Source organism: Seriola dumerili, unplaced genomic scaffold (assembly GCF_002260705.1).
Source record: "Seriola dumerili isolate Sdu_G_001 unplaced genomic scaffold, Sdu_1.0 BDQW01000105.1, whole genome shotgun sequence".
Taxonomy (NCBI): Eukaryota; Metazoa; Chordata; class Actinopteri; order Carangiformes; family Carangidae; genus Seriola; species Seriola dumerili.
Window position 1 is genome coordinate 4,038,639 of NW_019174360.1, and position 24,710 is coordinate 4,063,348.

Consider the following 24,710-nt stretch of genomic DNA (forward strand, 5'->3'; position numbering starts at 1 on the left):
ATGACCATGACACAATTATCTGCAATGTGACTATTGCTTTAAGACAATAATAGCAGACATCAGAGCGGTATTGAACAATATTTCCTCCTGTGATTTACCAGAAGAAAAGTCTAGCTCTGCTGTGTAGTAGAACAGCCTCACAGAGCCGCTAGTGTGGCTGTAGACTCTTCGTCTTGCGTTATATGTACAGCTGAGACAGGGTGTTAAGTTACTCAGAACGATAATTTAATTTCTTACTGACTGTTACTGTCTGTCACTGTTCAATAATATCACCACAGGTAACTGCTTGTGTGCAGCAAATGCTACTGAGCAAGTCACAGCACAGGCCATACATATATACATACATACATTAAGGTACTGTGTATGTGTGTTTTGTGTGTATGTATGCCGGAGACACGTATCAGACAGATAAGCAGTTACTCAATGCACACATTTTTGCCAAACTAATCATGTTCTGTGTTCGAGCTGCTGCCTGCTTGTATGACCTTTTACACCCTCCTGCTTTTTTTTTAGTTGTGAGAGTAAAACACTTCAGACTCTCAATTAGGACACATGATTAGAAGTGAAACCATCTTGGCTGTGGTTGTCTTACCTTAAGCCTTCAAGTTATTATCGTCAACAAACTAATTAGTAAGTTCTTGATAAGCAAGGGTAGACCCTTCGTTGCCATAGCAACAGTTAGACTTAATCACAATGAAAGGATTGTGCTGCTGGGTAGCTTGCAGAGCACACACAGCCCTCCTGCATTTTTATTTGCTTAATTTTGTTTCTAGTTATTCACTCTTTGTACATTTACAAAAAAATTTCATTGCATCGCTGCAGGGCAGACCCACATAATTGAGGAAATCAAAAAGAGGTTTAGAGGGTTGTGTCAAAGCGCTGCATCTGAATGCAATGTTCCCAGTCTCATCAAATGAAGATAGCGATTTATTGTTACTGATTTAGGATCAAGTTAGATTAGGAAAGGTGCTGCAGATTTAGCACTGCTGCGAGCTGTAGGTAAAATGAGCTGTCAAACCTGGCTGATCCTGAAATTACCAGACTAATTTAAAGGAATTTAAAGGAAAAATTCACCCTCAAATACTCATTAATTGATTTTTCTCTCAAATGTGACACTTTTCTGCTTTTGGTTGGACAAAACAAACATAGATGCTAAACTGCAAAAATGGTCAATTAGGCCCTCATAAACCCACTGCTCTTCTAGCTAACTGTGATTTGTGCACAGTTTTTATATGGTATAATACTATTATACCTATTTGCAGTTTAGTAATTTGATGAAACACAAATGAATTTAGTAACATCCAATACAGAAGAAAATTACATTTTCACACCCTAGCTCTCTGCAAGAAAGAGCCTCAACATCAGATTAATCTGAGGTCTCCCTAAAAGCCATTAAATGTCAAGAAACTGTACTTGAGTTTTAGCATGTTCCCAAATAAATAAAATTTGCAAAACCCAGTTAACATAATCAGACTTGCTCTTACAGGGTCCCTGGACTCCTGGGGCCACAGGGCCCATTTTGTTTGTTTGGCAATCTAGCCTTGAAACAAGCAACTGGAAGACTGAACTCTGGGAAATTGTGATGGACATTCTCACTATTTTCAGACATTCTGAAAGTGAAACGCCAGTAAAACCAACAATGGGAAGCTGGATTTTTTCTACCTGGGAAAAAAAAGTGGATGGCCTTTACTCAACATCCTTTTTTTACTGCATTGCATTATATTCCGGTATATTGGGCTTCTTTTAGTGGAGAAAATGATCTTATTGCCTCTTCAGTGATGGATTTCTCCCCACAAATCTTGACTATTGAACTTTTCTCTTTTACTCTGATGGATTGACACCAAAATCTTGCAGTTTTTGGTAACTGATGGATCTTTTGCTATGAAACCCCACTGCAGCTACCTTGAAAATATCTCAGTATGACATTATGTGGTCCTCATTTTTCACTGTGGAAGTGATTTAGAGTACTCTGAGTATCTGTTTCCCTTTTTTAATTTCTTCTCTAGTACGCAAAGTACCCACCAAGGTTGTTGCTTCCACTCTCAGCATGACACTTACAGTAGCACACAATACAATTCAATAACACAAATCATCATTGTTAAATCAATTCCCCACCACCACCACTCCCCCGGTTACCCATAACGAGTGCCGCACACACCACACCTCGCTGATTGGTGGTCGAGTTGCTTCTTTGGTAAATAAAACATTTATAGAGGCTCAATTAGCGAAGCCTGTTGAGTCTGCGGCAGATGTGCTTGCCAGCTGTTTTTAAAGGAAGAGCGATGCAGCGAGGTGAAGTGAGGGAAAAGAAGATCTCAGGAACAGGAAGGAAAAAATGGAAAAGCGAAGGTGAAGCAGTCAGTTGTTTTTGATTCAGTATGAACCCAGTTTATTTCTTGAGTATAAAGACAAGGGGTTTGTTTGTGTCCCAAAAGAGCACAGAAGGGTTGGATAAAAGTTTATCTTTATATAGAAAAATGCAAAAGCATCTGCAAGGTCAGTAGCATTCAACTCACTTCTAGGATATGCAGCAAATATATGAAGAATATTCAGTGTTAATAATGATATCTAAAGGATTGAATGGTCTCTGAAAAGAAAGTAAATTATATTAAAAAAGAAAAAAAATGGAATTGTAGCTGCTGAATTTTCTTTGATCACATTCTTAGACTAATGTTGACCTAATGTTAACCTAAGTTATATTCTTTGAAAAATCACTGACAAATGCTGTCAAGACTGGCACAAATTGAGCACAGTTAATATGCAGCTATGATCACCATTGATTAGGCTGTTGGTATGGTCAGCTGTAACTACAGTGTAAACTCTCTTGATACTTTATTATAAACCTTCGTCCATGTTGGAATTATCTAGGAATGACTTCATTTTTCATGCCTTCAAGCCTTGATCTGTTCCTCTGAATATGCAGCATATGTTACCATGGTTATTTAACTCACTCAAGTAGAAAAGAGTTTGTGATACCAGAAAACCAGAGTCAAGCCCAAAGCTAATTTGCTAACCCACTAATCTTGCTTCTTGATACAAACCAAATCTCACCTGGAACTTGCTTTCTTCCCAATTCTGGGTGAACCCTTAATTAAAACCACCCAAAGGTGTTGCTAACTTGATACACAGGCAGTACAGAGGCAATACTTCTGTCCTTTTCTACAACTCCCTATGTGTGAAACTCTCAATCAGAAACTCAGGAGTTGGTATTGTGTGTGTGAGTTTTCCCTGGTGTGCAAGAACTTGTTTAGGATTAAGTGTCAATTTAATATTTGGTGTTTCAAATGAATCTTATATACACCCCTCTGATGCAAAATAATCTAAATCATGCCTTTACCTGCTGTAAATGAAAAAGTTATTATTCAGTCTTTGTAACTTTTGTGACTGACAGGTAGTCTGCTTTATTGCATGACTTAACAGGAAGACCCCTGTTGCTTATCCTTGGCTTGTGCAGCAGCACAATATAAGACAAGCTGCATTTTTCTATCTAAGAACAGCATTTGAGACCCAAGGATAGTCTGATAGCTTTAGAAAATGAATGCAGACGAACAACAGCTTCTAATTTTCTCAGGTCAAATGTAGATGAGTGCTATCACTGCCATTTCAGTGGATATTGATAGTGGCTTTCACATGGTTTAGTGCCAGCAGAATCAATTCATACAGTTACATTTGTAGGAGAAGACAGGGGCAAAATGATTGGATGCAACAATTGATTTGATATTCAAAGGGATATTGTGGTAATGAAACACTTGACCAACACATTAACACATTACAAGGATACCTGCTTGTTCTCTGGCCTTTTTAAATTTGCTTTGAATTCATATATGCACACTTAGCTAGTCACAGTCTTGTGAAACACAAAGAGGCGACGTTGTAGCATCTTGCTTGAATACAATATAAGGACTGCTAGCAAAGCATATGAACAGACAGACTGATGCTGATTCAAAAAATACTCCAACTCTTCTCAAGGAACCTCTGCTTAATTCCCCTTTTCTCTGTCTTTTTGTTCCAGTGGAAGGCTGCACGGATTGGTCAGTGGACTACCTGAAATACAAGGTGCTTCTGGGGGAACCTGTACGGATTAAGTGCGCTTTATTTTATGGATATATTCGGGCCAACTACACCCATGCGCAGAGCGCAGGACTCAGCCTTATGTGGTACAAAAGTGCAGGACACGGGGACTTTGAGGAACCCATCAGTTTTGACGGCACAAGGATGAGCAAGGAGGAGGATGCCATATGGTTTCGACCAGCAGAGTTGGACGATGTGGGGTACTATTCCTGTGTATTAAGGTGAGTTCCTCTCATTTTTGTAAGCCATCATTACCTGGACACATATGGCTTTCTTCTTTGCTCAAATCAAATATAAATAGTTGGTTTTATTGTTTTTGCCCTTAACTGGAGCAAGCATTCATGAGAGGCTATTCCACAATTTTGACTTATTTTGCCAGCAGTGTGTCAGTGCGATAGCGGGGGTAAATAACATTTTCTGGAACCCCGTGGGCACAAGTAAAGCTGTGTTAAAGTCCTCCCCCGTTGATTCCTAATGAAGTCTCTCATCTCAGGCCAAAAGAGCGCTGGTCCTTAGTCCACAGAGCATCATCTAACATTATGAGTCCCCTTTGCTTGGCTTTACATGCTAAATTATTTCTTTATTCTCCTCTGGGGGACAGTAAGCTATTAGGTGCAATTGGTAAATCCATATCTCTTCGGCCTCACAAGTCCTTCTTTCTGAAAATGTGAAAGAGCGAATGATATGAAAGAGAATGGACAGTAATTCAGTACAGGAAGACTGAGGAAAGGGAAAAGGCTACTGAGATAAAAAGAGAAAAGTACTTGTGCTATTTTCCTTTTCCACCTGCCTGATGGTGGAGGTAGACGATTGCTTGATTCATGAGTTCTACAATGTCGTGAAATTTCCTAGTTCATATTGGCCGAAGTTTTCATTAACATAGAGGTTGTCTGTGACCAGTCAGAAAGAAAAGGCAAAGCCGCTGCCCATAACACTTTCTTTTTTCACTGCACAAGGTGAACTTTGAAACACATTCCTGAATAGGATTGTAATCTTGTTAGAATTCAGAGAAATCCACAGAAACATTCACATTTCAACCCAAAAACAAGTGATTTAGGACATGTTTTACACTGGTAAAAAAATCTGGTGAATAATATGCTCTTGAGCAGTTGCATTCAGCACAGGTTTCCCTGTGTTTCACAAGCTCAATTCTAAGAGGTTTTAGCCATTACTATTCAACACCATTAGCACTCTCCCCTTTGCTGTGGCAGCCGCCTTGAATAGAACCGGGCAGGACCAATCCAACAATTCTCTATTCAGTGACGTTGGCAGCATTTTCTGGAGGTAGACAATCAGTCAGCTCAGAGTTATTGTGTAATCACGCAGAAAGTAGAGCCATGAGATTTGATTTGGACGAGTAGAGTTGCTTTGTCGCCAGTCTCTACCATTCAGAAGCAAATTAAGGGGCAACATTTATTTGCCCATCATGGAGAGAAATAACAGTAGTTCTGAATACAGAGCACTTTTCCATCACATAGGATTTCATTCTACAGGCATTTCTTTGGACTATTGTTACCTGTAGATGCTTTCTGCAGGTCATTGTAGAGTCTGGACAGGGATGTCCTGACTAACTTTTTAATGCTTAATGTTCAAATCTTAATATTTCCCACCCAGATGGAATAGTTACAACACTGACCTTTATTTACAATTACCAGTTGGTGCTATAATCGGTTCCCCTGATTTTCAGTGTTAATCAAAGCATCGGTTGCAGCTGGGGGTGTTGAGATCTGCACAGCCTATGATGTGATTGTAAAGAGACAAATGATTAAATTATTTTTAAAAAGTTATGAGATATGGCCGAAAACATTGCTTTGTGAGGTCACAGTGACCTTGACCTTTGACCACCAAATTCTAATCAGTTCATCCTCAAGTCCAAGAAAGCACCAAGAAATTCCCTCAAGGCTTTACTGAGATATCACGTTCACAAGAAGGACGGACGGAAAACATAATGCTTAAAAAAATCCCAGTCTCCCCTGAAAACATAAGCCCAAAAGTGTGAACATCACATCGGATTTCCTGAAAGTGAAATCCACCATCTGTATTAACTGAACACCCAATAGAAAAAATGAAAGGAAAAGCATTCATTTGTCAAAAGGTGTTTACTGTCAGTTTTGCAACATTTGAGCTGAGGAAATAAGCTGAACAGTGTGCAGAGTTGCACATGCTTGATTATATAGTAATAACTTATTAACCTTGTAGGTAAAGGGCGTTTTCCCTTGACTGGCTCATTAGTCAGCTCTATACAACGGCTTTTAACAGGGGGAAGGGCCTGCATAAAAGGCTTGGGAGGATTAGGGTGTGTGTGTGTGCGTGCGTGTGTGCATGCATGTGTGCGTGCGTGTGTGCATGCATGTGTGAGTGCGTGTGTGCATACGTGCAAGCGTGTGTGCGAGAGGGAGAGAGAGACGTGTTTAGTTAAATGCAGCATTCTGAAGTGCATAGCAATGCATCAGAATCGACCACATGGGAATATCAAATTAGAATGATTTAGAGTCCTGTATTAGCATATAGGGTGAGTTCTGTTGAGTGGAGCCATAATGATAAGGCCAGGGCTCAGTCCAGATGACTGACAGAGCAATGGTTTCTGGGAAACAGACTTTTGATTCTTTTCTCATATTGTATATCAACTAAAACTGAATGTATATGTAGTAGAAATGCTGAATTAAATTTTTTCACATGATGTCCTGTCTTCATGTTATTCAGTGTCAGAGGTAAAAGAAAGCCACTCTAAAATACTTTAGCAATAATAACACTCTAACTACTGCGTTTAAACACGAAGCTGTTAACCTTAAATGGTTACGGTATAGTGCTAAAAATCATATCTCATTTTCTATGAAGTGGGCTAAAGGTTCAGTTGTAAGTCAAATCCACATCTGAGATGGAACAAGCACTTTAACTAAAACAGACTGTGATCAAAATAGAACATAAAGACAGGGTTTTCCTTCCCTGTATACAGCTGTAAAAGATTATATAGAATAGCTTAAATTAGATCATAAGAGAAACAGGTCTTTCTCTGAGAATACTCCTTCAACAATAAGAGACTGATTAAAATACAATCACAGGTTTATCCTCTCCTGCTTAACAAAACATAGAATGGAAATAACAACAACTTGAAAATATACCGCACAACAATATATCAACATGTAAGTGAAATATATAAAATAAAAAGCCTATATTATTTAAAGATAGGCCTATCTGTGAGAATACTCCTTCAGTTGTTTTCAACAAAATCTGAACCACCTCCAGATAATTGGACCATGGACCGGCACTGTGTCTCCCTCCATGTGGCAGGAGAACTTGTGAGAGAGTGGGCCCCAGTTTGTGTGCAGATGCAGAGGGAGAGTGGGGGCAGGGTTGTGCGGAGAGATGCAAACACTGCCAAGGCTTTACTGAAGAAGTGGGTTATGTAGTGCAGTATCAAACGATATCAATATAAACAGTATTGTCTCATCCCATATCTCGTTTGAAAATATATCGATATATCTGATGAAGTCGATGTACCGCACAGCCCTTCTACAGTATGACGTTTGCAGCCACATTTGCTTTCTCATGCTTGTGCATCGATAATGTTTAACATTGCAGGAATGGATTCATCCGATTTTACAACCACATAGCAGTGTGTTGAGCTGTGACTCATTTCAATTCCCAGGCACCACAGCCAAATCCGAGGATTGCTCTTCTCTCTTGTCTCAGCAGCGTGGGTCCTATAGATGATCAGCACTTGCATATGTTAACATATCATATTTGGATTAGACTCTTGGCAGTGTTTTTACTTGGGGATCTTTACCTTTTTGAAACATAAAGAGACCTAGGGAATTAGAGTGCTCAGTGGTGGAACAAATGAATCACAGCACAACAATAAATCATCTCTCACTGGATACATTTCATACTTGAGCAAGCTATAACAATTCAATCCCAGTCACTATGGGCCCCCATCATGTTATTATTTCAAAGCAAGTATTGGTACAGACCATTGTATCCAAGAATGCTATGCATGAATGTTGAAGCAGTTCTTGTCCTTAGACCACATCAGACATAATCTATACACCAGCTTATGTGATAGTATTTGTCATCATTCACCATGTCTCTTTTATTTTTTGATAATCAGTTTGGTATAGTAAGGATTAAAGCTTGGCAGTGGTTTAATATTATTGTTTATCACCCTTTAGTGGAATAATGTTATAATGATATGTACATTTTGGTTTCTAAATCATATTTGTCATATCATATATCATATTTATCATTCTGTTATCAGTATTGTTTTTATAGCTTGTGACTTTAATCCATTTATGTTAGTTGTAATTCATCATAGATATATTATATCCCATACTGAAGGTTGTCGAAACCAAAACATAATAAATACAGTAAATATACTGTACCGGGAGTCAGTAAGATAGTATTGTGTGTGTGTCATATAATAGCACTATTTCTTTTGAAGCTACTCAGCTTATAGTTTATGATATGTTCTCATAGGGCATCAGTAATACAGAGACTGTCAGTCCATGTGTCCTGTCTGTGGCTCTCCGTATACCGAGGAAGAGATTTCTGCCAGTTGTCTGTCACAGGTGTTATTGCATTAGTCAAAGATGAACGGTGTGGGTGGAATATTCATAAGACACCCACATCAGCATTGCCACAGCCAGTGAACACACACTGCTGCAGTATTATTGGCCACTTCTGCCAGTTTGCCGCCATGTAACGAGAGGTCGGTGTCTCAATGCTGTGCAAAATTCTGTTGTCCAAATGTCCAAGAGAACTGCAATCAAAAAGAGAATTATTAAGTTTCTGGTTTACATGTGAAGTTTTTTCAAATGAGATGCATAGATAACAGTAAAACACAGTCCATTGCGTTAAACGTGTGATCTGGCATACATTTTCCATACCGTGATAAATACTCACCATGCACTTTATTGGGAACAATTCCACACCTGCTTATTCATGCACTTATCGAATCAGCCATTCATGTGGCAGCAATGCAGTGCATAAAATCCTGCAGAGACGGGTCGGGAGCTTCAGTTAATGTTCACAGCAAACATCAGAATGGGGAAAAATGTGATTTTGACTGCGGCATGATTGATCTGAAACTGCTGCTCTCCTGATGTTTTCATTGTTTGCACAACCGTCTCTGGAGTTTAATCAGAATGGTGTGAAAAACAAAAAAACATCCAGTGAGCAGCAGCTCTGCAGATGGAAATACATTGCTGATGAGAGAGGTCAGAGGTGCATGGCCAGACTGGTTGGAGCTGACAGAAAGGCTTCGGTAACTCACATAACCACTCTTCACAACTGTGGTGAGCAGAAAAGCATCTCAGAATACACAATACGTCCAACTTTGAGGTAGATGGTCAATAACAGAAGACCACATCAGGCTCCACTCCTCAAAGCAAAAGTCATCTCACACTGATTTAATGAACATAGCAGTGAGTTCACGGTACCTCAGCAGCCTCAAATCTGCAGAAATTATGCGATGCATTATGTCAGCATAGAGCATAATTATTACATGGTGTTCCTAATAAAGTGCTCAGTGAGAATATCAAGTGGAAAAACATTTATATTTCAATCACATCACCGAGGCCTTTTGAGGATTGAGGATCAAGGCCCCATGTTGTTCAAACCAGATTATTATCACTGCCAGGGTTACAAGTGAAAAACAAGACAGATGTCACAGGCATGGGACATTAACAGACACGTTTATCATTGTACATTGCCCTTGTGAAAGAAAGCCCTGTGAAGTCTAATAGAAATACGCTTTGTGAGCAGCTTGGACACCATGTGGCATAATACAGATGATGACAGAGACCCATCTGCACTGCGTAAAGAAACAAACATCTTAATAAGTTTTGCAGTTAGCAAAGTTTCAAGTCTGAAAAGCAGCTGGGAAAGTATGGTAACAGCGTGCAGATAAACACAATTATTACCAATTCAAATCATCGAGTTTCAAGTACTTTCTTAATCAAGAGGCATGTTCTTAACACTGTTTGAGTCATCTTCCTGTGTGTTGTTTTAAGATGTGTGAATTCTGTGAAGTGGAGCTATCTCGCAGCACTCGCAGAAATTAGTTGTTTAAAAACCAAGACTAAATATGACATTAGATTACTTGGATGGATAATTTTTCAGTTTGCAATGCCGTTCCTCATTGATTTCACAATTTCCGTCTTTCATTCTATGGTGAACTCTCACGCAAACCATTGAGTATAAACATGCTCTTTTTGCCATAATTTCATGTGTTACACTGCGTCCAATGACTTTACACTTCTGGCCTTCTGGTCTCTATTAACATACACACACATACAGCAGTGTGCCTGCACTCGTCACATCTCTGTTTGCTCAGCTGCACTTAAGGGTGTCAGAGGGCATCATCATGTGCTAGCACCCGTACACACACATACACATTCGCGCACACATACACAAACACGACATGTCAGTTCCCTGCTCCCCTGAGACTAGCTGCTACTGACAGGAACTTAATGTGCCTCCAATCTGTATGTGAAAGCAGGCCAACATCAACACACACACATGCACACACTCAACATTTTGAGCATGTGTGCCTGTCTCTTTTACTCTCTTGCATTCTGCACACTCACATAGATCTACATGCATTACAGACATATGATGAGGGGCGCTCACACCACATACAGTATAGGAGTGGAGGGGAGCAGATGATCAGCGCTGTGTGTCAAATCGGGATCAGCACTCAGCTGTTTCAGATGTTATACCCCGCGGAGGTCTTTCATATGCAGAGCGAAAACATCTGCAGTGGCGGAGTGTCACATACTGTAGAGTGACAGAAAACAAACGCATAAACACACACAGGACATCGGACTACTTGGAGGATACCACTAACTCCCCAGCATTGCCGCCAGTGTCTCTCTAAGGCTATTAGCATTACAAAGTTACTAATTCCTGCTATTTCATACTGCACTGACGGCAGACACAGCCGAGTAAAAGCTGGTATAGCTAACGTCATGAGAGGAGAAAGGAAAAACATAGGGTATATGTTTGTAATTGGTTCACTGCTGCTCTCTCAAAGTATGCAACTTGAATTTGAATATATGAGTAGGACGATCATTGAGCCGATCATATTTTTTGGGTTCAAAAACTGATCAGATAAGATTGATTAAATCTGTTTCAGGTTGGGCCAGGTGCTATTGATAATCTGCAGATAAAATCAAAAGTGTGTGAGGGGGCGCAGATTCTGATTGCTAATTTGTAAGATTGTCATTATGTGTACAACTTAAATCCTGACCATTGGCATCATGTGTGTGAGGTTTTCAGTGAGATTTCAGTGCAGAGCCACAGTTCACCTGACGTTCACCTCAATCTTATGAAGTTCAAATCTCTGTTCTTGAATATGGTAGTTATGTGTAGGGTGTCTGCTCTTTGTAGTTTTCAGTAATCTTGAATTGTTTCATCAGCTTTACATCTGGTTAGTTGTTTCAGTAGCTTTGTCTTTAATTCTCCACTCATAAACTGTTCTCTATATATGGAACTCTGCTTTGAAAACAGTATAGTATCCTGTTGTCAGTTTCCAAAAGCATCTAACTCTGCTCAGGTCATGCGCAATGCATGATGGTAGTCAATGATCCCATAGTAACCATTGCTTGTTCTCTATCTTTTAAGTTGCATTGTGGGATAATTTGAGTCCAGTGTAGATAAATCAGACAGACATTAGCAGTTAACTGAGGCCTGCAAGTGCCTTATTCTTTTACATTTTGCTTGCTACATGTGACAGTTTCAAGAAGTGTATAAAACTATCTGCAAGTCTTTCTGCCATTTTCCATCTTAATGAACAGAGTTGCCCGTGATATGACAGCAGCAGCAAAGTCCAGGCAACTGCAATGTAATTATTCAATGGTCTTTCAATGCCATAATGTTTCTCAAGTGGCTTTAAATCAACACACAAAGAGATTTTCCTTTTCACACACAAACTCTAGCAGAAATGTGCCTAAACAAACACACATCCACACTGCATTGATCGCTGTGGAAAGAGCAGGGATTGCAGTGTCAGATTAAGGACAGATGTAGCAGCACAAGGAGGATCCCACTTCTTGGCAGGTAGCTAATGTCTCACCTTTGACCTGTTCACCGGTGTTGGCATGCTGCCACTGTCCCAGCCTTATTAATGGGTTTCCTGCATGTCCTGCAAGGCCTGGGCTGTCACAAGCAAAGGACAATGGGAGGGGAAGATAACAAAGTGTGTGTGTGTGTGTATGTTTGTGTTGTGTGGTGTGTGTGTGTGTGTGTGTGTGTGTGTGTGTGTGTGTGTGTGTGTGTGTGTGTGTGTGTGTGTGTGTGCGTGTTTGTGTGTGTGTGCGTGCGTGCGTGCAAGTGCACGTCCATTTGATTATTTAAGCCTGAATCGCCACTGCGAGTGCATCTCACCTGGCACCTGTCTATAGACATACACACCAAGAACTCGTACAGAGAGCACACACGCATTAAAAACCACTTCCCACTCGTCCCACACCGCAGCCATGTTGACTGTATTAGTATTCGTGGGCAGGAGTGGCTGGTGATCTCTCAGGGAAGTGACAGTGAGAATGGGCCGTCTGGAACACTCTGTCATTCAGCCCCAGTCAGGGCCTGTCCAATTGATCCAGCCCAGCTGTCAAAGTCAATGAGAGACGCTAGACTAAGGAGCAGCAGGGACGGTTTGTGCTGCCAGGGGTTATGGATGATGTATAATATAAGGATGGTGTTTGTGTTATAAGCTACCTGGCAGGAGACAATCAGTTAGCTGCGGCTCTGTGAAAAAGCCTTACGGAGGAGGACTATAACAATGACGCCCTGATGGATGTTTATTAATAGACTTTATTTTTAAGTGTTTTGCAGTGCCGCTTCACATATGAATGAGGTTTTGAAGTCACAGTGAAGTGAAGAAATACTTATTCAATCAATAATGGTAACAAACAGCAGAACTACCCCGTCCACAACATCTGGAATCTTGCAACTTATTTCTTGGTTGCTAGAATCTATTCTCTGGGAATATTCATTTTGTGGGTATTTGGTCATAAATTTTGACATGCAGGTGGCGCTAGATGAAATGATAGCAATCGCCAAAATTCTAGGATTTTTGATTCCTCTGGGGTCCATGTATGTCTCTACAACATTTCATGGCACTCCGATATTAGTTAAGATATTCTGTCTGAACTGAATTGGTAAATTACCAGACAAACACTACCATCCCTAGAGCCCTGCTGTCGGCGTGGTTCAAAGTCCTAAAAGGGATGTGGTTTATGTATGTGGAGAAGTCAGCATGAGTTGTGATGGTCATAAATGCTAAACTGAAGCTACATAAACTTAGTCAACAGATTATCCAAGAAAGAAGAGCAACACAGATACACCACAACAATGACTGATGGGAGAAAAGAGCATCTTCCACATTACTACTTTAAGAGGTTGTGAAAGAATTGGTGCCAAAACCCTGGCAGCAGATATTCACAGTGCCCATGTGGGGTTTTAGTTAATTGTGTGATATGGATTTGCCAAGATGCTTCACACATCAGCCAGGGGTTATTGATGATGCTCCCCTATATTCAGTATTCTTTACACCTGTATAGAGAGAGTGCTTTGTCGACATAGTGTTTGGACAGCCTTTTAGTTGGCTCTATGTGGTTTAGTGGAGGCTGTTTTCCAGCAGCCATTGTCTGATGATGTATGGGCTACTATTTGGGCCCAGTCCACCTTTCACACCCTGCTTTATTCAGCTGTGATATGGCAGTGTGGACTTGGCCAGATATGCACTGTGGACGTCTGATGTTACAATGGCAGTGTCAAAGAAGAGGGTGCTCATGAAACCACTTTGGGACCAGTTGCTGGATAGTAATAGACTTTCATCTAGCACACAAATGGAAAAATGTCTTAAACTTTGGAACTTTAAAATCAGTGGCTGTTTTTGTTTATATATGAAAATATCCTCACTCAACTCTTTTATTGTAGCAAAATATTTGGTGTTAGAAATATTGCAGAAAAGGGTCAGAAGCTTTTAAAACAGAGTGATGATGAATATTTTACCATGTGTGCATTATAGGTAGTATATCAGTTTCATCAACCCATGAACGACTGTAGAGATGACAGGTATGCCAAAGAAAGGTTATAATAAGAACATGATATGGTATGTGCATGGTAATATTTTACCAAACATTTAGTGAATGGGCTGGATTCACAGTACCATCTATAACTCACACATGTTAGCATTTCATAACTTAAAATAATTGCCCTGATGCATTTATGGATTCAGTTGCAAATTCATACTCCTGCCACTGATAATCCCAAAAAGGTTTTGGTTTTAGAGCTGGAAACCATCATTATATTTTAATGATCACAGTGTGTAGCAAAAATCTGTCTGTATCTCTTGGTATTGCATCTAAACCAATCAGCCACAACATTAAAACCAGCTACTGGTTTTAATATATATCTGCAAAATAGCTCTACAGTTTGTGTCATTATTCTACAGGATGCTGAGAAACAAAAACTCATTACTTGGTCTTACACAGTACCATTATATTTCACCCATGACCACCTGTGAAAGCATGTGCTCTAGCTGTAATATTTAGCTTCAGCTCATGCAGCTTTAATGTCAGCATTTGAATGAACCTGTCTGCAGATGTTAGCACACTGTGGAGGAACAATTCAGTTCCATAATATTGATTGGTAAACCATTATGGAAAACCAGGCGGTTTTTTTGGACTTCTACTGTCAATGAGAGGAAGACCTAACATTGACTTAGTCAAAGATTAGAGTAGTAGTATTTCTTAAGAATTTTTATTGGTACCCTTATTAAAATGCAGGATTTCTTCAGAGTTTTCATTAACTGAATTTCTGGCAGCACAACCTTTTTTCCTTGAATAGGCCACAAGATGAAGCCTTAACTGCAAGGTGGAGTTACTTACGGTGTTGAGAGGCATATATTATTCTGAATAATGGTTCCTATCCTGCTTACAATCATATTCACAAATTCAATGTATAAACCAACAGAAAATGCAGAATTGTATAAATGTCCCTAGTTCTATTTCAATTACTGAAAACCTAGCATTCACTGGAAAAGGAACTCATGCCTGAGTACCCCAGCAAATATTGTTATATTCCAGACATCTTATTTAGGTTTTCAATAAGTATGTAAAAATGGGATATGATATTTTCATGGGCCAAATCAAAAAACAGAATACTTTAGTATGCTGAGTGGAAATTGGTTGTAGTTTTTCAATTACGCATCAAAAGTGGCAAACGTTGCTGATTTCTAACCAGCTCTATATACTGTATACTCATTTTGGTGTATATTAGCTACTCTTTGTAGAAATTGGAATATAAGTTTAATCCACCATGAGCATGAATTACAGTCTCAGCCAATTTCTCTGTATGCCCTTCATGCTCCTTCTGATTGGACATTTGTCCCACGCTCGATTCCATTTGATTAAGCAGAGCTAAAATGGCTCCTGGCTATAGGGAGCAGAGGGGGGAAGGTTGGCTGTGGAGATTATGCTCTTAGAGACCTCTTGACTCAAATCTGTTGTCACAGTCTGCATGACTACCCAGAACGATTCAGCAGAAGGTCATATATGACCAATTTTTATTTCTTTATTTTTAAGATCAATCTCTGTTAAGCTTATACACGCACATACAATATTCTCATTTCAGTTCACTTTTATTCGTTTGATTTTACAGACCAGAGTATCACCTGGGCTAAATGTTTCCACATCACCAACAGAGGGATTTTATTCAGTCACGTCCTCACCATTGCCTCCCCATGTGCCCAGCTTCTTGGCTCTCGTGGTCTACACTGAGGAGAGGAAGTCATCAAACAAGATGCCAAACCAGTCCTATCTGATAGCAGGGACACTGACCTTCTCTTCCTCATATCTGATGGTGGTTTTTATCTGCCAGACAAATGTCAGAAATATCATTCCCCAAGCACAATCACTTTGGCACCAGAGCCAACTTTTCCTCCCCTCTCCATGCCTCCCTTCCTTCCCTCTGGATTGTGAACAGCGGTGCTCCAAAGGAGACATCTGCAATACCACAGCTGTCAGTCAAACTGTGATATAGGCGAACTCACAGCTCCCCTGAGTCCTAGAGTGAGAGTATAATAGGCTGGGATCGAGACATAAACTTTATTAGACTTTGAAAAATTGAGAAGACTAATTTAAATGTTACCAATACTGCATATTGGAAAGCATTTGACAAGTCATTTATTTATTAAAAGAAAATGTATCAGTTTTGTAAAGTCATGTACGCTCAGTTGGTAGTTTATTAGGAATACCTAGCTAAAACTAATGCAATCTAATACAGCAGTCCCACAATAAATCCTGCCTTCAGGATGGTCGGAAAGTTCAATATTTGTGTTGAAACTGTTAAAGAAGTGTTGATTCAACTTTATGGTCATTGCAGCTTGTGGTGCTATTGAATTGGATTGTATTATATGACCAATGTTTTGTATTAATTTTGCCATCCCATTTATATCAGGGAGGGTAGGCTGAATAACAAACACTTCTCTGTATAATGCAAAACATTATACACCACAAGCTACATCCTCCAAAATTATCATACAGTTGAATTAACACCTCTTTAAAAGAATTTCAACAACAATTGAACATTGTACCCTTCATAAAGGGGGATTTATTGCAGGGCTGTTGAATTAGACTATATTAATAAAGTGTACCTAATAAACTGCAAGCTTAGTGAATAGCTCCACAAGGAATAGAGCTCAGTATAAAAATCAGCCATAAACAATTTATTCTTAATTTTTTCCCCCTCATTTCAGTATGTATTTTAGCCACAAAATTTCACACATAAATCTTTAATGGAGTGGAAAAGATGCAGGGAGAAAAAACAATTACATAACAGGTCCCCTTCTAAAAATGAACAGAAAACAGAGACACGAGTGGCCTGCCAATACTTTTAACAACCTTGAGCTGCAAAACACTGTATAAGCACACAGCACAAACACACAAATGCAACAGTGACAGTCTGCTAAACATAAATACCCCAGCAAACAATTTTCCGTCCTTAGAATGTTTTTTAAAGTATCTCAGACTGATCTGCGATGATTGTGTTAGCCTCGGGGAGGGCTAGCCTCCTCCAAGAGACAGGGAAAAGTCTTTCTGGTACCTCCACAACATTATCTTATTTAGGTGTTGAGTCTTCTTAGCTGAAGAAATAGCTACTGATGGTCAGTACATGCCTCCAAACCACAGGATGGTAGTTTGTCTCATTTTTTAATTTTTTAATTTCAGTTCCTTTATTTTTTTATTTAATAGGAACATTGTTTACAATACAGATCATTAAACGGATGTGTTGCACAGAGAGTTTATAGCATTTGTTCATTTTTGTTCCTAGTTGGGCTTTACATGTACAGTGTAATCAAAATAGTCAGTAGTAGTTACAGTAAATACAGTGGATGTGACCTTTAGGTGTGGAGTCTTTGGAGTTGTTTAAAGGCACCTTTGGCTGGGATGAGCTGAGTAAAGTAATATGATGAGTAATGTAACAAATTACTTCTGCTATTGAGTAATCTGTAGTGTAGTCACTTTTTCAAGTTTAGGTAATGAGTATTGATTGCCCAACACTGCTTGTGACAGTAGAGAAAAAATGAAACAAGAGTTCCTAGAAAGCTGTCTGATCCCCTGGTTCACCTTGTTGCTAGTTTCAGGAAACATTTCTCGCTTACATCTCCCAAAGAAACTGCTTAGTTTGTCCAAATCCTTAATGACATTCAGCAACAGAACAACAACTGCAACTGGTTTACATTTTTCACCAGTATGGCCCAAACCCTCAGTGTAACAGCCCATTCTGGCAACAACTTTGCGAGGATGAGACGGTTTGTATTTGATATGCATAGCAGTATGCTGCTCATACATTACACCCAGAGGGCCTGGGGACCAATGAATAAGGTCATGACGGAGTTAGAAGAGAATACAATGGAGACAAATTGTTTATGCTTGTTATGAAATCAGGTTGCTAGCATAAAGATGAGTTGAGGGTGTCGTAGAATGGAAAATTAGTTCCCTGAAGGCAGCGAAGAGGAAATAACTGAGTAATGCGTTTGCACACACAAGAAGTGCTACTGACAGTTTGAGATGAACAACTCAAGGGACAGCTTGGAGGAGTTCTCAGACTTAAAATACTGGAAAATAACTTCTTTGGTCTATGTAGATTTTGGGGATGACATTATTGCTTTTTTGCACATGCATTTTTTTCTGCATTGTATTTTTGTAGAACAGTAGTTTTAAAGCTGGTCCTTGAAGAGGTTCCAGGGGGTCTTCAGTGGTCTTCTCTGGAAATAATAACAGTTCAACTTGTTCGTGTCCCCTTGAAGTCTCTACATTAGAGCTTACTGCACCCTAATTTGATCCACTCATGTATCCCAGTGCATTTGCGTCACAAAGCTACGCATCATTCTCAAATATAAACCTGCAGATCTTTGAAAAACCCAGAAGGTTGTTTAACAACACTTAGCACTGTGTGAAGGTATTTTCATTATCCTCAAAGATGAAAAAAAACATTTTAATTAGCTTTGGATGGAATCACGACGATGACACGTGCTCAACTGAACCTGATTTTATCCTTAGTGACTCAAATCTGTGACTCAAATGTATTTGTAAAGCATAAGAGGCTCAAACTGAGGCTTGAAAACATTTTAGAAGCTTGGGCTCTTCATTATTCCAGATAGTAATGCTCCCAAATACTGAGAGATCCTTAGTTTATCAATAAATCACTACTGTATTAATGCATTTCCCTTCAGCTTCAAGGCAAACTTCTCAAGTAATCATACCTTTATTACCCAGGAACCTAAAATAGACCCCACTACGTAAATGAAATTGTACTGTAGTTCTGTGGAAGCTTTTCTTTCTTACATATCGCACAATGCAGAAATACTGCTTTTTATCTTTAATTGTTTACACGCTCATATGTGTGGGTACAAGTGTGCAGACAGGTGCAGGCATGTGTTTTTCACAGCGTGGCAAAACTAAATTATCCACAGAGGTGTGTGTTCCTCCCTGAGAAATCGTGTACTACAAGACAGGAGAGAAAAGGGCGACTGGGCGGGTGAAGGCAGGGACAGAGATGAACCATGACCGGAGGGAGGGAGGGAGAGAGAGAAAGAGAGAGGGAAAGAGAGAGTAGTATGGATTATAATTGAGGCCGGAGTTGGTTGTTCCAGCATGGCAGACAAGTGCCACACTCTTAGACAGGGGCTAAGTAGGAGCAAGTTGGCCCACAGTCAGATTTAGGGAGCCGGGGTGCTTTATCATCCTGGGCTTGGTGCTACAGTTGACAGGTGAGTTATGAGCGGGTGCTACAGGTAGGAGACCCAGTCTTCCCACTGCTCACTATGACCTTCGCTCTGGCCATAAATAATACAGGGACCATAAAATACTGATTTAGGATAACTGGGCCAGCCCTGTCTTGGTCTGGGTTCATCTTGGCTTAATGTGGACAGGGAAGGTAGTACAGCACTACTGAGGGCTGATGTAATGGACATTGACACACTGTATGGAAGCTGTTGCACATGCTATAAGTTACACCTGTGTCCAGAAATGTAATACTTGAGCCTAATCTCAAATATTAGGATTATCAAAAATCTTGATGGTTTAAAGGAAAAATCACAATAAACAACAATCTGATAAAGAAAACAAAGGAAATGCTCCTACACAGGACATGAGGGGTCACTAGTTTGATGAAAACGGTATGAATCATGGTTCTCTCAGGCACCACATCTCAGCCCAACAGCAACAGCACTCTTTGTCACCGCTGTTAAAACATCAAAAGTTTGACTCAAGCACTGCAAAACATTTAACAATTATATAAAGAATTAAGGATTATTTTAAGAGAGAGCCCTGTTCTGGTGTCAGTTAGGGCTCCTATCTTTGATTTTAAACTGGTTTAAACTGGCCTTGAATTTACAGTTAAGTGCTTAACTCCAATGCTGCATGCTCGAGACACACAAATCTATACACATATGGTGCTAATAAGGGACAGGGTAATGACTTGGCAGATGTTAGCAGTATTTCTACTGTGCCTGATGCCCTGATTACCGTAGGAACACATCTGTGTTATTTTTTCAAAATGCTGCAGTGATGGAGGTTGTGCATGGTTGGACGAAGAAAGGGCTTAACCTTTTTCTGAATGCTGATGAGACAGTTGGGATGCTGCCATATTAACAATGACAATCTTCTCAAAATAGGCTGACACACAGTTTTCATTTTTCAGCAGTTCAGTAGCTTTTCTTGTCTCCTAGACATGACATTTAAAAGATAATAAATTAAATAAATAAGTAGTTTCAGACAGTGAGAATCAAAGTCATGTTCTGTAAATACACATAGCAAGGAACTTTTTTATTACAGAATACATTGTATTGAAAGCTGCACCAAGGTAAATCTCTATTTAAATACTAAAAAAATCCTGAGTTGTGACCTCAATGTTACTGTACTGCATTACATGCTATATTAAATCTCTATAGGGTTGATATCTGTGGATTGGTATCCTTCTCTGCCCTGTAATGACAGCATGCCGAGGCAACCTTTAATCTTTGGACCTCTCACCCTGTGACATCCGCTTTATACTGAGACAGTTCTCCAAGAACATTATTGTTAGTTGAATGTGAGCTCTAATGAGTAATCAGCAATTATTTCATCATCCAATTTCTATTAGAGAGGAGTTATTTTAATTAAGAGATTCATTAAGTTAGTTCATTAATTTCCCCACAGGTGCCATGGATTCCCAGGAGAATTTCAAATCAATTCTGATCCCTATTATTTAATATCAGAGCGAACACTTGCTGAGTTGTAGGGCAGGTTCCATCTGGTGTTCATCTCTGTGGGTAGATCCACTGACAGTCAATAAAATAAAAGAAGAAAATATGTATTAGATGGTTGGGTATATGGTTTGTTTCTTATGTGATTAGGAGGGATCTAACTCTGAATGTAGCAATGGCTGCATCTATAAATGAACCCATAAATTTAACCAATGCAAAATCCCATGAGTGTCTTCAGTAAAGAGAGTCTGGTATATTTTCACATAGCCAATCATAATCCTTTCAGAAGGCTGCTTAACTCTGAACTGACCGTTGCACATAATTTCTCTGCATTTGCTGCATAGTGCAGCTCAAGTCCTCTGCCTGCCCTCCAGCCATATACAGTAGCTGTCAGCCTCACACTTCTCTAAGTTGATGTATGCAGGATGTTATCTATCATTGCCACGACATTGCATATCCCCTTCAGTTTGACACATTTTGACAGACATCCTCACCCATTAATGCCATGGTATCACCTAGCTTGTTATCACTGTATCTGCAGTACGCAGAGTTCCACAAGCGTTGAATGCTCAGTGCGTAGTAAACAGTGAGGTCTCTGGAGTGTGCAGCAGTCGGATAGTTTTCTCGCTTACTTGCTTTGCATAGGCTTCATGAATATTACACCTGCTTAGTGAATAGTCAAGAGATCACCTGGCTCTTCAGGCTCAAAAGGCATCGTGATGGATGTGAAATGTTGGAAAGACATTGTAGGACAAAGTGTTGGCCCACACCATCGATCACTCATGCGGAGCAGATGACACAATTCTCTCCCTCTGTCTCTCTCTCACTCTCTTCCAGCGGGCGAGTTTATCAGTGCTGCCCAGAATATTTAACAGGGAAGAGAGCGCACCCGTGGGATCTCATTTGCACAGGTGTCCATCTGGTAGAAGTTGTCTGGGATAATCTCCACATCATGTCACATTTGCATCCGAGCTTCATGAAAATGGCACACTTACTGTAAGCGCAGAGCATGGCACTGGCCAGTTCGAAGGGCGAGGGATTGTTTTCCGCCACTGTAGCGAAGACCAGTGTGTGTTGTACTAATCCACAAAGCAGCTAATGCTGCGCAATTATGTAAGGATTTAACATGTTTGTAATTGTTTGTTGGTTCAGCTCAATTTGTGTAACCAGCTTTAGTTGGAAAATTAGCAATGAGATTTTCCTAAACACTGCCAATTTGTTTGGTCTTTTAACCAGGAGGGATTTACTGCAGTCAGGCCATAGTACTTGTCAAACGTGACAGTCTTATTAGACAGTTTTAGCGAAGAAAAGGTGCTCTTATTGAATTCATTGATCATCAAGGACCTCTGCTTCAGCTCCCCTCCTTCAAATAGCACAACATTCACAGGGACTCAATGTGTTCATTGATTCCCATGTTCTCTTAAGAATTATTCAAGCAGGAGATCCAATCTCCAAACAGGACCGCTGTAGATGCCTAGCAGCCGTATGTTCCCCTTTTATGGCAGTGGAGCATCACTCTGCAGGGCCGGGCTAAATCTGATCTGGATCCCAGATTTGTTTAACATTGAAAGACAAGTGTTCCCAATGGAGGGGCAACACATATCACTGTAGGTATACTACAATACCAAGCAGTGAAATGAAATGTTTTTTCCACTGGATGAATACTCATCAGTATCTGTGGGCCCAGGCAAGCATGTAGTCTCCAAACATTACAAGTAATCTTGCATTTTACACCCCCTTTCCCTTGCATTATAAATTCTCTTCTTTATGTATATGACCTGAGCAGTTACAGTACATCAATTGTAGCAAGTAATTTTCTGCTAGCTAGCTCTGTATCTGCTTAACACGTGAAAACAAAAGGCTCAATCAATCTTCAAGTGCTGTTGACATTCAAAGCTGTCGCTCCATATTACCACCCATGTCCCTGCCTCTTGTACACACATGTAAGCAATACATGTATGTGTGTGTGTGTGTGTGTGTGTGTGTGTGTGTGTGTGTGTGTGTGTTTGGTTGGTTGGTTTTTGCCAAAAATAAATGTGACATAAAATGTGAAAATGATTTTCCAAAGAAAGGTTTCTTTCTATCTTCTGCTGAAATTAGTAATTCACATGGAATCTGAGGAATGAGCATTGTGGAACAGACCCTGAGTTTCTTTGAAGCCAGAGATGGACTGCTGGTAGCTTTTGTTTGCTGCAAGACTTCCATATGATAAAAACTCATTTATTTCTTGGACTGATTCATCATCTTTGTGTTTTTGCAGGAACTCAACGTATTGCATGAAGGTGTCCATGTCGCTCACAGTGGCAGAAAACGACACAGACCTCTGCTACAACTCCAAAATGAGGTTCTTTGAGAAGGCTGAACTAAGCAAAAGCAAAGACATTACCTGCCCAGGCATTGAGGATTATATACAGCCGGGAGTGGAGCCAGAGATTGTATGGTACAAGGTAAGATGCACCTGTTTTATTTGTTGTTTGCACAAATAATTAAGATGTTTTTGGTCGTTGTGTTCTTTTTTTCTTTAACAGGGAGAAAAGAGAGATGTTGTCTAAACAAAGGATTTTCTCTGCCACTTTAAAATTAAAAAGCTACACAGGGAATTTAGTAATTTATTTGAAGAATAACCTTGTTAATATCAGCTATATTCAAATCTAATTAGCTTCAAATACCATCTCATCTCTAGACTTCTGAAACTAAAAGCATCAAGATAATATATATATACTGTATATCCTACAAAAATAAATCTATTCACTGTATTCATGGACTTAAACTTTCTCTTCCTCCTCATGGAGCGTCCACAGTGTAACTGACCCAGTCAGACCTCAAATACAGGCCACTTTGACAGAGCTGTTATGTGAAGCTCGGGGGCCAATTTATCAAACGTGAAAGTGTGCTGTGGGCTCCACACCCTCTAGTTATTGGCTCTCACTTTGTCAGTGGGGCTGGTTGAATTCTGGGTGGCCTGTCTTGGACCACAGTTTGAAACCAAACCCACAATGCCCCAGTTTCCTTTGCCTCAGGTGTTCTGTGGCCCAAAATCTGAAAGGCCCTGACTGTCTATGGAAGGCCATACTTATGCACCAGCTACATAATAGTATGCTGTAGGGATCCATTTTATACCTTACATTGTTGTGTATTGTGCAGTGTCCTTTGGGTCGTTTTTAGCCCGACTGCTGGTGGAAGTCGTTGAATCTGACCCAAGACTGAAATGTTCAAATTGGTTAAAGATGGAGTCAAGACCAAAAGACCGAAGCTCTAGTGCTCCACCAAGACCAAGTTTGAGTTCATATCTAACTATAATATAACCACAAGAATTGCTCAGGACTGCATTGCATTAGATTTAAATGTACACAATCAGGAATTTAGCTGTACTATTTTCTATTTTGACGAACAGTGCCCTCTATCAATACAAATACACACTGGTGATAATTCTCTAAATCCATTGTGAACATGCATCACAGGCTTGTCGTTGGCTATCACATCAGAAATCAAAACCAATCATTAATGACAAACTTCATATGCCTGAATAGTTGCAATTCATGTCACTTTTCTTAAAGATTCATGGTGCAACCCAATTAAGTAAATTGCTACTAGAAACTAGAAAGGACTTCACACATAAACTTAGTACCGGTAGGTTTTATGAAATGAAACATTTATTGCAACCCGATCCAGTAATGTTGTCTTGTCTCAGAATGATAAACGCAAAGCCATTCAACCTCATAAATCCCAGTTAACAAAGTATTAGAGTCTGGGCAACAGCGGTGCACCAAACTAATTTAGCATAATTTGGGGAGAGCTTGAGGCCTCTCCACCATGACGTATGACTGTGTGGAAAGCTACTGTAGTGCTTCATGACAGTTTAGTTACAAAGAGCCCTCTATGGATT

General features: G+C 39.9%; 1 protein-coding gene across 1 annotated transcript in view; it reads left to right on the forward strand.

Annotated features, from left to right (window-relative positions):
* LOC111222749 (interleukin-1 receptor accessory protein-like 1) overlaps window positions 1-24,710 on the forward strand; it is a 226,878-nt gene that overhangs the window by 79,279 nt on the left and 122,889 nt on the right. Inside the window, exons 3-4 of the mRNA XM_022746585.1 lie at window positions 4,013-4,292; window positions 23,085-23,271. Coding sequence (XP_022602306.1) covers window positions 4,013-4,292; window positions 23,085-23,271 — 467 coding nt within the window. The remainder of the gene's footprint in view (window positions 1-4,012; window positions 4,293-23,084; window positions 23,272-24,710) is intronic.